The sequence below is a fragment of the Sphaerodactylus townsendi genome, linkage group LG01 (assembly GCF_021028975.2).
Source record: "Sphaerodactylus townsendi isolate TG3544 linkage group LG01, MPM_Stown_v2.3, whole genome shotgun sequence".
NCBI lineage: Eukaryota > Metazoa > Chordata > Lepidosauria > Squamata > Sphaerodactylidae > Sphaerodactylus > Sphaerodactylus townsendi.
This window is the reverse complement of record NC_059425.1, coordinates 42,301,082-42,313,081: the sequence shown is the minus strand read 5'-3', so window position 1 is coordinate 42,313,081 and position 12,000 is coordinate 42,301,082. Positions and strand designations below refer to the sequence as shown.

Genomic DNA, 12,000 nt, shown 5'->3' with positions numbered 1-12,000 from the left:
GACAAAGTGTTGAAACACAATACACCAGACATCACCGTGATCGAGGACAAGAAAGTGACCATAGCAGTCCTGAAAACACTAAGGCAGCACTTGAAACATCTTCGAATTGACAAAATTAACATCTGTCAAATTCAGAAGGCAGCTCTGCTGGGATCTGCACGAATACTACGCTGATACATTACAACTTCCTAGGCCTCTGGGTGAGGTTCGAATTGTAATGAAAGGCCAACAACCAGCTAAAGATCTGGCAGTTGTGAAATCTACCATAATAATAATAATAATAATGTATGGGTATGACATATTCTAGGCTAAACAAGTGTGGATAGTAGTTGTGGTCAAACATCTCAGCAACAGACTGAGCAACAGACTCACAAGATTTAAATTACATCTAAGGCTATGATGTTATTATGATGTTAACTGCCTCAGTGGCTGTGGCTAGGTAACTGCAACAGTGTTGGCAGCATTCCAGGGCATCCTTCTGCAGACCAGGGAGGCCATGAGTGGGTTGCAGAAAAATGTGAAAACCACTCATAAGGGAGGTGGGTAGTGGTGGGATCCAAAAATTTTAATAATAATAATAATAATAATAATAATAATAATAATAATAATAATAATAATAATAATAATAATAATAATAATAATAATAATAATAATAATAATAGTTTGGATTTATATCCCCCTTTCTCTCCTGTAGGAGACTCAAAGGGGCTTACAATCTCCTTGCCCTTCCCCCCTCACAACAAACACCCTGTGAGGTAGGTGGGGCTGAGAGAGCCCTGAGAAGCTGTGACTAGCCCAAGGTCACCCAGCTGGCATGTGTGGGAGTGTACAGGCTAATCTGAATTCCCCAGATAAACCTCCACAGCTCAGGAGGCAGAGCAGGGAATCAAACCCGGTTCCTCCAGATTAGATACACGAGCTCTTAACCTCCTACGCCACTGCTGCTCCGATGGTGGTGGGATTCAAACAGTGGCACCGCCGCACAAACGCACCTCCAGTCCCTATTGGGCAGGGAGGTTGCTTTAGTAACCCCTTCTCGGCACTCAGAAAAATTAGTAACCACTTCTAGAGGTGAGAACTGGTTGGATCCCACCTCTGGAGGTGGGATCAATTCCCTGGAACATCCACTTCTGTACGGCTGTGGGGTAGGCAAAAAAGTAGAAGCCACTGCCTAAGCTGGGCAGGAAAGAGAAAGAGAGCTGGAGCTGCACATGTGCTAGGTAGTGGCAGGAGGGGGGAGCTGGAGCCACCATCACATGAGGCAGACAAGTGATGGTGCAGTGGATGTCTGAAGAAGCTGGAACTGACCCTTCCCATGGAAGCCAGGCAGCCATTGGCAGCAGCGCTGCAGGCTGATGGTTAAGCTGGCTTGTGGGGGTAAAAAAAGGATGGGATCCCCCCCCCCCCGGCGCATCTTGTGGGTCTGTGCTTGTAACCTACAAACACTTAGGCCCAACATTCCTTAAAGACCACCTCCTCTGATACAGTTTATTATGATAATCCACCAAAAATACCCTCTTATAATTACAATCAATGTCAGGCACAGATTACGTGTATTCTTGTGTAGAGCTTCTTCCTACTGTAGGCTGGTCAGATTTCAAGACTGAGCACCTTTTGCATTTGGGTTTTGAATTTACTTGTTCAAACTGCGGCACCAAAATTGAACAGGAGAAAGGTCAGTGTAAACTGTGCTGTAGGTGGCTACTGCCAGTAGCAATTTCCATGACTAAAGTAGTGTTTCCAACTCAGTGCTGGCATAGGAATCACAGTAATCCCACACATCTGGCTTTAAACGAACAGTTCCTTACTTGATCATAGATATGTGCAGGGTTAAGGATGGACTGGGGTTGCATATGTGGAGCAGAAACTGTGAACCGCTCCTAAGAGGCACGGTATTCCTCTTCTGTGTTCTCACTTTGTAGTACGCTGGAACATTTCTCAATCCACAGTTGTTGACATTTCTAACAATGCATACCATATTGTCAGGACACTGCATGGGAATGTATCCTTTCTTGGAATGGAATGAGACAGCGAAAATATAGATCAGCAGGGCTTTATAAAAGGAAAAGCTGAGGCTGAACAGTAGTTTGTGATTGTTTTATACATGCTGTGCAAACTGGGGTGTCAGTGGGCTTGTCTTTGGCAAGGGGAACAAAAGTGGCTGTAATTGATCAGGCTGTGGGGTTCTAGAGACGCCCAGTTCACTTCATTTCACTCCACTTTCCATATTGTTAGCAGTTACTTTTAACATTAGGTAACATACCACAACACTTGTATGACTTGGTTTTTTGAACTGGACACAGTAATCCATAAATCAGTAATAGTCTTTAACCCGATGGTCCTGAAGATCCTAATGGAAATAGCACTGGAGTTTCTGTTGAAATTTCTACCGCATTCTCAACAGCCAATCAATTTTTCATCTGGAATTTTAACATTTAAGGTGGGCGCACTACTTTTCAGCAGGACACACAGTACAAAATGAAATAAATTCTCATGTATGCCTCCCTCATGTGAATATAAATTCCTCCTCGTGCAAGTATATGGCTTCCATTGGAGGTAAGGAGTTGAGTTTTAATTCTGAATTCATTCAAGCCAGGGGTGGCCCAACCATATTGGTGTTTGCCAAGCTTTAAGAGGCGCCAAAGTAGTTGGAAAGTAATTTCTTTTTTAGAGACAGAAAATATGCTGTTTCTAAACTTCTCATTTCTCTCTATTTTAAATGTTTGTCTGCGGGGGGTGGGGAAATGCCAAAATTATAGTCCACCCAAGGGTAAAAAATATTATTAGGTCAGCCCTGATTCAAGCATCCTTATGAGATGGCTGTGTGGTAAAGGACAAACAAACAAAAAGAGCATCCCTCTACTACACAATGTTACAGGACCACTGTTCTAAAATGGTATGAAGAATGATCGTTGATTTCTTCCAAATGCAAAACAGGAAATATTGCATAGCTACACATTATATAAGTCCTGCAGTTTGTTACACTAATTCAGGGATTTTTGCATGGTCCCATAAAGATTTCTTCAGCAGATGGTCATTTTCATTTTTGGAAGTGAGCATATACACAAAACAATATACACATGAATAAGCTTTCTAAATAAATTAGGAACCTGCAGAAAATGAAAGGTGGTAGAGAGGAAACTACATTTTGTAGCTAAGTACATGCTGAATTGTAGGAAGCACAACATATTAATTATGGCAAATGAAGCAAGGAAATGAGAAAATAATGAGTCAGCAATTGTATTAAGAAACATTTTATTAACAAAACGGTAAATTCCACTTGCTTAGCATTTCCAATAATGGATAAATTGGCCTTGCAACAAATAAAAAAATTGTAAATACCTATCACAGAAAGCACTATAAGGTTAAGGGCTTCTGACCTCTTTTTGATATCTTGGGAATGAATAATTCCACACATTTTAGTGTATTGTTAAAAAAGGCAACACAATACAGTAATTAAAAAAACCCAACCAAAGCCTTCTCACAGCACAATCCTAAACATATTTATTCAGAAGAAGTATCACTTATTCAGTGAGCCTCACTCCCTAGTAAATGTGTATAGGATTTCAGCTTTAGTCAAACAAATTAGATCATTACAGAGATGGGATTAAAGTATTTGTTATGTTTTGAAAATAGAAAGATGTTTTAATATAGCTACTGTAACATCTGATAAATGCAAACACTTCTTTGTTCATTATTAAGTCACAAAATCAACAAGGAAGAACAGGAGTAATTCCCCAGAAAACAGCTTTAAATTACCTTTTCTAGAAATAGCAATCCCCTATTACTTACTCCTTTTGGTAGTCATGTTAATTGCTCAGAAAAACAATGTGGCCAAGTTAGGCGAGTTAACATAGTCAATATGAAACCACAAGAGAACCTTGCCGTTGGCTCAGACTGTGGCTGTAGTGGAGAACTCCAAAGAGCAGAATATCTCTCCCCTTCCAAGTATTCTGACTGTTATGGAAATGCATTTCTCACTGACGGCTTGTTTCGTTTTGTGTGTGAAAGACAGACCTCTTTGCTGGCCTCCCCATGTCACTTATGAAGACGGTGCAGGAGAGCGATTGGGCAAACTATTTTTAGATTATGTAGCTTTGCTGACACTTCCTTCAATTATTCACATCACCCCCCCACCCCCACCCCCCTCCAAGTCCTAACCCCTTTGACATATAGTGTGATCAAATTGTTTGGCAGTGTCCAAAGATGGCAATAATATGTCAGTTTTGCACATGTTTCTAAAATATTGCTGTACTGCAAACTAAGCTCTCCCATGATTCCCAGCATTTTGTTTCAGTGGCAGCAAACAACACACAAGAAGATACAGTGTCGTGCTGGTTAAAGCTAATTTTAAATTCCTTCTTCCTGTCTGTAAAGTGTGAACCATTCTCCCCAGCCCAGGAGGCCTTTCAAGCTATGGTTGATTCTCTACTGAACTACTTTCTACTGGCCTAATGTATTCCCTTTGTATCTCTCTGCAAGTGAGGTGTCACACAATTACTTGTTGCTGGGAAATTGGTGGAGCAATCTTTTCATTTTTCTTTTAATTGTTAGCTTACAGCATAAGCATGTTATTTAAACCAAAGATATTAAATGTTTATACTTATATCTATGCAGAGAAATGTTAATTACTGAACCACCAAACTGGCTTATCTTAAAAGAAAAGTCAAGGTGGAATTTAAAAAAAATTTCAAAAAGGAAAACAACACAGAATACTCCCTCAGATAACAAAATGTGTACTTGAAATCCTATTTTTGCATGCAGTTTATGCTTCAAACGCAATTTTTTTAATAACTGGGGAAAGCCTCAGTGAGAGGAACTTATGTAATTCAAAAGACAGACTTGAATTATTTTGTCAACCACCAGTTTAGTGGATACATTATGAATGCCGGGCAAATAATACACAGTGACAAAGATATGTATAAAGAATCCCAAGGGATTTGACCTTTTCCTCACTTCCTGGGGAGCGGCCAACTAGACTGGCCAATGATGTGATCTGAACTGGAGTGCAAAGGTCACTTAATTCATTTGTGTCAAGTTTAGTTGGGTGGCAGAAATCATTTCAATTAATTTGGCTGATGTATACTGGGAGTGGACAGGCAATTGGAGAAGAAAAGTATGATGTTTATATCTATATATATTTGCTTTCTAAATCCACTTCTTTCATACAAACTACTATAACTGAACTGCAACAAAAGAGAAAGGCTGTACAGGTTAAGAAGAAAATTAGCTGACTCTTATATACATTCATACACGTCCCTCTTAGTGTATTCACTGCACTGTAAATTAAAACAAACCAAGAAAAAAAATGTACAGAAAAAGAATCAGTTGCAGGAGGGGGAGAAACATTGTAGCAGTTTCTCATGGCTGCAAAAGTAAAGAGAAATGTTGGTTGCTCCAGATGTGGTAAAACGTTCTATACCTAGCAACACTTAGAACATTGAGTTTACCAAAAATGGTTGAAGAGCAGATATAGTTTGCATTTTCTATACAACAGGCTAGAAAACATCACTTATCACAGTCCAGAAAGCACATATAGATGTATTTTTTTTAATATAAACATATGTAATAACATATTAAGCGTGCATGATTTTTTCCCCAATGATTGCATCTATGCCCTCAGGTTTGTTTGTCAGTGGTGTGTGAAAAATAAGCCTTATATTTCTCTTCTTCTGTTTATTGTTATTTTTTTGAAAATAAGGCCGCTATATTTTTTCCTCACAACCAGAAAGGGGCTTTTTTTCCCAAAAGTGTTTTCTTTCTTTTTTTTAGAATGTGGTTTATTCAGAAAAGCCAGCACTTCACTTCAATCCCCAGCTTCAATCATTGCTTCATTGTACTGGGCGGCAAAATCTTTCGAGGTCTGCTTGACGAGGGCTTGTGTAGGACGGCAGAGTCTTTTTGGGTATTAAGACTAATTTACTCCTCAGGAAAGTGCTAGCACTTTGGCGAAATCCAGACTTGTAGGTAGCTTCTTTTGTGTGTATGTTTGTGTGTATGTGTGTACGAGAGAGAGAGGGATATTTCATTTTTGTTGTTGCAGTTTGTTACATTTCGTGTTGTGCTGGGTGATGTTCTTTGTAGTAATGCTCCTTGCCTTATGGATGTGCAGTACCAACATCGTCTTCAGAAACATTCCAGCAACATAAAGACGGCAGAGTAAATGAAAACACTGTGGATGTTTAGGGGATTATTGACTCCTGTTTCAGCGAAACAAGAGCATGAAATGCTTATTTCATTTTTTTCTTTCCTTTTTTTAAAAAAAGTCTTTCCTTTCTGATTGCATTCCCTGTGTTCTTGTTTTCCCATTTTTTTTAAACTTTGTATGTGCTTCATAAAAAGTAAAGTAAATAAGTTTTGTTTTTATGTCTCAGATAAAATGAAGACTATTTCTATACAATTGTTCTTTCGGCTCGGGATCAGACATAGTATTCCTTATCCTTGTTTTTCTTATTTTTGCTGGAGCTTTTAGAGCTGTTTGGTTGCTTTTCCTTAATCACAGCCCCATTGGACTGTGCTGAGTTACTGATGTAGTTTCGACTCTCGTCAACGTGGTAGGAACCTTCATCCCGGTTTCTGTACTTGTACATGGCATAGAGGAGGATGAGAATGCACAGAGCAGCAGCCGCCACAATGCCAACCACCATGCCGGTTGTGCTGCTGGATTCCCGGACTACCTCGTCCGAATTTGGGTATCTCCCTCCAGCCTTGGTGGGGCTTGCTGTAGGTAAATGATGAAAGAAACATTTATACAGTGACAGTAGAAACCACCTGTACATTCTATGACTATACATTGCCAGAACACATTTAATAGATTAGGTAATGTGGCATTAATCATATATCTTTGGGCATGTCTCCATGGGTGGACATTTCTTTATTCCCGTTTGGGAATCTAGGGATTAAACCTAAAGTATAAAACAAATCTCCCCACTAAACTTGTGGTTGACCAGAAGTATAAAACAAATGTCCAGCACATAAACAGACATCTCCTTGAGGTGCTAGTTTTCCATGTTTAAAAAACTTGCATATATATGCACATATATATATCCTGTTGCATGACAAATATATATAGTTGTTCAAATTTTTTCAAAAGGTTCAAACACTTTTTGAATTCATGCATAGAAAAAAATGTATATTCACACAGTGAAAGCAAAAAACAAAGGAATAAAAAAAGACAGTGCACAAAATTTTAACATTGATATCTATTGAGAGACTCATGACCTACCAACATGAGTTGGAGTAAAAAGATAAGCTCTTCTGTATTTCCGTAAGGCCACCAAACCTGCCTACAATTTTGATTTCAAAATAGAGATTCATGAAATAAAATTCTTTCTTCCTTGCAATTCCTTCAGATATTTCACCTGGACAGTATCTTATAAATTTAGATTTCACTTTAAGGAAAATTCAATAGCAAGTTAGAGAGGTATGAAGCCTCCCTGAGAAATCTTATTAACTTTATTGAAATTCATTTCTAAAATCCCACATATTTACTCCCACCCTTCCCTTTAAGCTGGTGTAACTTCCAGTTTTTAGTTGGCTTGTACAACAAGTACAAGATGTGAAATGAGTCCAACAGTTACATTCAATTGTGTACAGAGTTTTCTGGATGAGTGTCTGGTGATTTATAGATGACAACAACAAGAAAGGGGGGGACGACACACCAAGCAGCATAGTTAATTTAATAATTAAAAGGAATATAATAATTAAAAGGAAAAATGGCTTTGCCCTTTGATTGTGCCTCTGTACACAAATACCCTGATGAAACTCAGGGTACTATGCACACAGGAGGCAGCTCTGCAGGGAGAAACTTAGGGGATGGGCAAACAGACACAAATGGGCTCTTTTCTTATATCTAATCTTTCACAAAGGTCAACATTCTGCCTGTTAGCTATCTGAGAAATTGTGGTCTGTTCCACGAAACACAAAGAAGTCTGTGGGACATCTTAAAAGACTGCCTCTTTTCACTCTGTACACCCAAAATAAGACGTACAGGGGATATCTTAAAAAGAGGCGGCTTCTGGTGTGCTTTCCAGACAGCAAAGGTGTCAGAGGAGAAAATAGGTTGTTTCCTGCCCAACTGTTTTGCTCTCTGGTCAGTTTCACCCTCAGCTTGTACCCAATATTTTGTGTGCAGTGACATGATTTTCCCTGCTGCCATTTGCTGAAGGTTGCCCTGGGATGTTTGCTCTGCAGGCTCTGATCCTGGGCATCTTGTCAGCCCCAAAAGTATATAGTTGTGCTCAGCTGCTCCTGTTGATTCTGGCAATATATAGTTTTTCTATTTTTAAAAATTTTTCAATGAGCTATCTCCGTAGCTATGCAGACACAAATACGAGAATCTTAGCCACTTGGGAGACCCATCTATCTCCAATTGAGAAGTATGTGTCTGTATAGCTATGGAGACAATTCATCAAAAATAAACAAGAATTGGACCAAGTGGACCACTATTTGTGTGTGTGTGTGTGTGTGTGTGTGTGTGTGTGTGTGTGTGTGTGTGTGTGTGTGTGTGAGTGAGTGAGTGAGTGAGTGAGTGAGTGAGTGAGTGAGTGAGTGAGTGAGTGAGTGAGTGAGTGAGGGGGCTAGATTGATTAGATTGGTTCCTGAAAAATATTTCCCTTCAGCACCAAATAGTATATCCTTGTTCAAAGCCAACATATAGGCTGTAATGCTATCTTCACAATTTCTGCAATTTTTCTTTATACGGATGTCAGAATTTTTCATATTTATTTTATTCATTGTATTCATTTATACCAACCTTTCCCCACGGTGGAGACCCAAACTGGCTTTCATCATTCTCCTTGGCCCTATTTTATTCTCACAATAACCCTATGAGGTAAATCAGGCTGGCCCAAGATCTCCCAGGGAACTTCCATGGCATGAGGGAGGATTTGAGCTGAGGTCTTCCAGAAGCTAGTGTGACACTCTTAAATGCTACACCACTCTGGTTCCCTTACTGTATAGTGTGGATCCACCCTGTAGAATTAGCATAGGACAAGTAGGGGCTTACAAGAAACTTGTGGGAGTGGCTATCCCATTCCACCCACTTTTGCTTCCTCCCCTCTTCCCTGATTTTTCTCACTCTTTCTCCCTCCCTCCCTCCACTCCTTCTCTCTCTCTCTCTCTCTCTCTCTCTCTCTCTGTGTGTGTGTGTGCGTGTGTGTGTGTGTGTGTGTGTGTGTGTGCAGTAACTTTCTCTTCCCCCCATGCCATCACTCTCTCTTTCTGGCCCCAACCACTCTCCCAGGCACACGCTCCCCCCAACAGCAGCAGTGATCACTCCCATTCACCCACATGGCCCTGCACACCCAGCAGTGGTGGAAGCCCTTTCAAACACCCACTTTCTTTCTCTCCTCTCCACAGCAGCAGTGGTGGCAGCAAGTCCCAGAGAGCAAACAGGGCCCTCTGGAGCCACTGCATTAGTGGCAGGACCCTAGGCAGCAGGTAGGTAATTTGTTCATATGTTGCAGGGGGCAGGAGGGTTAAGTCCCCCATATAATTTTTGCAACTTTTAGGATTTTTTCCGCAATCCTGGGAGTCCCCCAAGTTCGGAGAAAAATATTTCTCTCAGTGTGGACCTCCATGGTATTACATATTCACAGGGCTACCCACACTTGAGAAATAGGTATAGATAATGAGGCAATCTGCTTGGCCTTCTTCTGTTTTGGACTGACTTTCGATTCTTCTAATGAAAACTTCTCCTTTTAGACCTTATCACCTAGTATCACCTCATGTTACTTTCTACAAAAGTTGAATTTGTTTTCGTTTTTAAAAGAGTGGCTACCAAGAGAAAAAACAAGACCTGTCCTACAAGCAGGATCTGAATCATAAGACAATAAGACAGGCTGAAAAAACTTTTGTGTTCCTTTGTCTACAAATGTCAGGACCTCTAGGACATCTCTGTCTTCACAAGTTTTTTAGTATTTCAGGTTGACACAGTTGACTTATTTTGCCTGAGGAGATATAATAATAATTAATTTATATCCCTGTCCTTCACCTGTGGAACTCAAGGTACCCTGCTGTTCTCTTATCAGATCCAAACCTGCATAGCAAATATGTTTCTCCACATGGGGAAAATAGCAGCTTTTTGGCAAAGGGAACATTTACATTGATAAAATCATAAAAGGGGAAGGATTAACTCCTCACAGGACCACAGTCCTAATTAGTTTCAATTTAAAAGCTCCCCCCCTTCACACACACATATATCTATGATCCAGATCTCCCGCATCATGCATATTGTGATTAAGGCTACACTGAATACTCAGGTTTTCACTTCAAAACACTGCAAGGCTGTAGAGTTGTATGTTTTCCTTGCGACTCATGAATTTGCACTTGGAGTCCATCTGAAAGCAGTCAGGAGTGAGAAGAGAGATTTTCTCCCTCCTCTCTATTTTACTTGTGCTGGAAATTCATCCGAGCTGGATGTGTCATCAATTGTTTTGTAAGACAATTCACTCTGACTGCATAAAGACTCTTGAGTGTATCCATGTGAGTGAAACCGAGAGAGACTTTATCAGGCTAAACGTGATTTTGAAAATTAATTTCTGCCTCAGAAAGAATGGAATCCACTGAATAAATTCTGTCACTACCTGACGGGCTAAAAGTTCTCCTCCCTTTGAACACAGGCATCTGAGGCAAACACTGTCAATTAACTCTGCTATTAATGTCTGCTAAATGGCACCTTTCAGCTCCCTTTTATGAGGAAATGTTCCTTTGAATATGGAGGCCTAAGAATGAAACCAAAGAATCTTATTTTAAGCAAAATCAGGTTTTTTTTTAAATTAAACCTGCTGGCGTTCTTTCATTTTGAGCATCTTTTCACAATTATCTCACTTACTCCATCTGTCTAAAAAAGACCAACCACTTAATTAACTGAAAATGTTCCTGGTTCTAAGAGTAGCTGTTTGTAATCTGAGGTGTGGGGAATGGGGATGAGGGGTGTGAGGCTAAAGCATACCTTTTAGTTTTGTTAATCGCTTTACTAAAAGGAATAACTCTCCAGCAATATCCAGTTGTTCTTGTCAATTATTTTACAAGCTGCTTGTTGTAATTTTATAAGTGTGGTAAGAACTGTCTGTTAGAATATTTCCCATAGATCCTAGAAACAGGGAGACTCAGCTTCGCCTCCCCTGCTCAGTATGGAGATTGTTGGGCGCCGTGTGTGCAAACTATTCTCAACAGCACTGCCCTATTTAACAAGGAGGTTGTGAAGTTAAAAAGCAGAAAGGAAGAACCATGTGAACTGCACTGAAATCCCTGGAGAAGGGTACAATGATACCATAATAAAAAAAAGTAGAAAAAAGTATTATAGTAAATCATTCTGCTGTAAATATTTGTTCATTATTTCAGTTACATATATACCCTGCCCTTCAGTCAAAGTCTTCCAACACATGTATATTTCACCAAACACTTTCTCAGAATCATGAACATCTTCAACCTGCTTGTTGCTAATATCAAGTTTCCAACAGCAACCAGTGAGAAATTAAAGAAACACAGGTGACCATCTCTTGATTGTGAAAAAAATTATTTTTAGAAGTCTCCATTATTGTATCTTTTACGTCTTGAAAAACAACCAAAACAGTGCCTTATTTCATTGCCCAGGAAATGGCATATGAAAAGCCAATAACCACTCAGCTCATCTAGATTTAAGACCATAAAACTGAGAGGCTGGAAATCCTTAAGATGAAGCGCCACCTGCAAATCTGGCAGCTGCCATTACGCCAATACGGATGGTTTGGCAGGGCGCACAGAGAAGATCATAAAATCATACTTTTTATTCCACTGATAGGAATTAACTAGCCATCCTGTCTAGCACTGGTCCTCTCAAAGCGATCAGCGAGGTGGGTATATTGTGTCTGTGCTCATCAAGAAGCTTAAACATGCATGAACACGGGGACACACACTTCTTTCTGAATTGTACCATAGAAAAAAACTAGAAGAGATTGATTTTTATATTGCTTTTGCTACCGCACCTATGAAATAACTTGTCTGGAACAATCACAA

At 39.8% G+C, this 12,000-nt stretch overlaps 1 protein-coding gene across 34 annotated transcripts in view; it reads right to left on the bottom strand.

Moving 5' to 3' along the window:
• Nucleotides 1-3,238: 3,238 nt before the first annotated feature.
• NRXN1 (neurexin 1) overlaps nt 3,239-12,000 on the bottom strand; it is a 1,129,265-nt gene continuing 1,120,503 nt past the window's right edge. For all 34 annotated transcript variants that reach the window (XM_048518867.1, XM_048518884.1, XM_048519026.1 and 31 more), the window contains one exon: nt 3,239-6,721. In XM_048518867.1, coding sequence (XP_048374824.1) covers nt 6,420-6,721 — 302 coding nt within the window. In that variant the 3' untranslated portion in view covers nt 3,239-6,419. The remainder of the gene's footprint in view (nt 6,722-12,000) is intronic.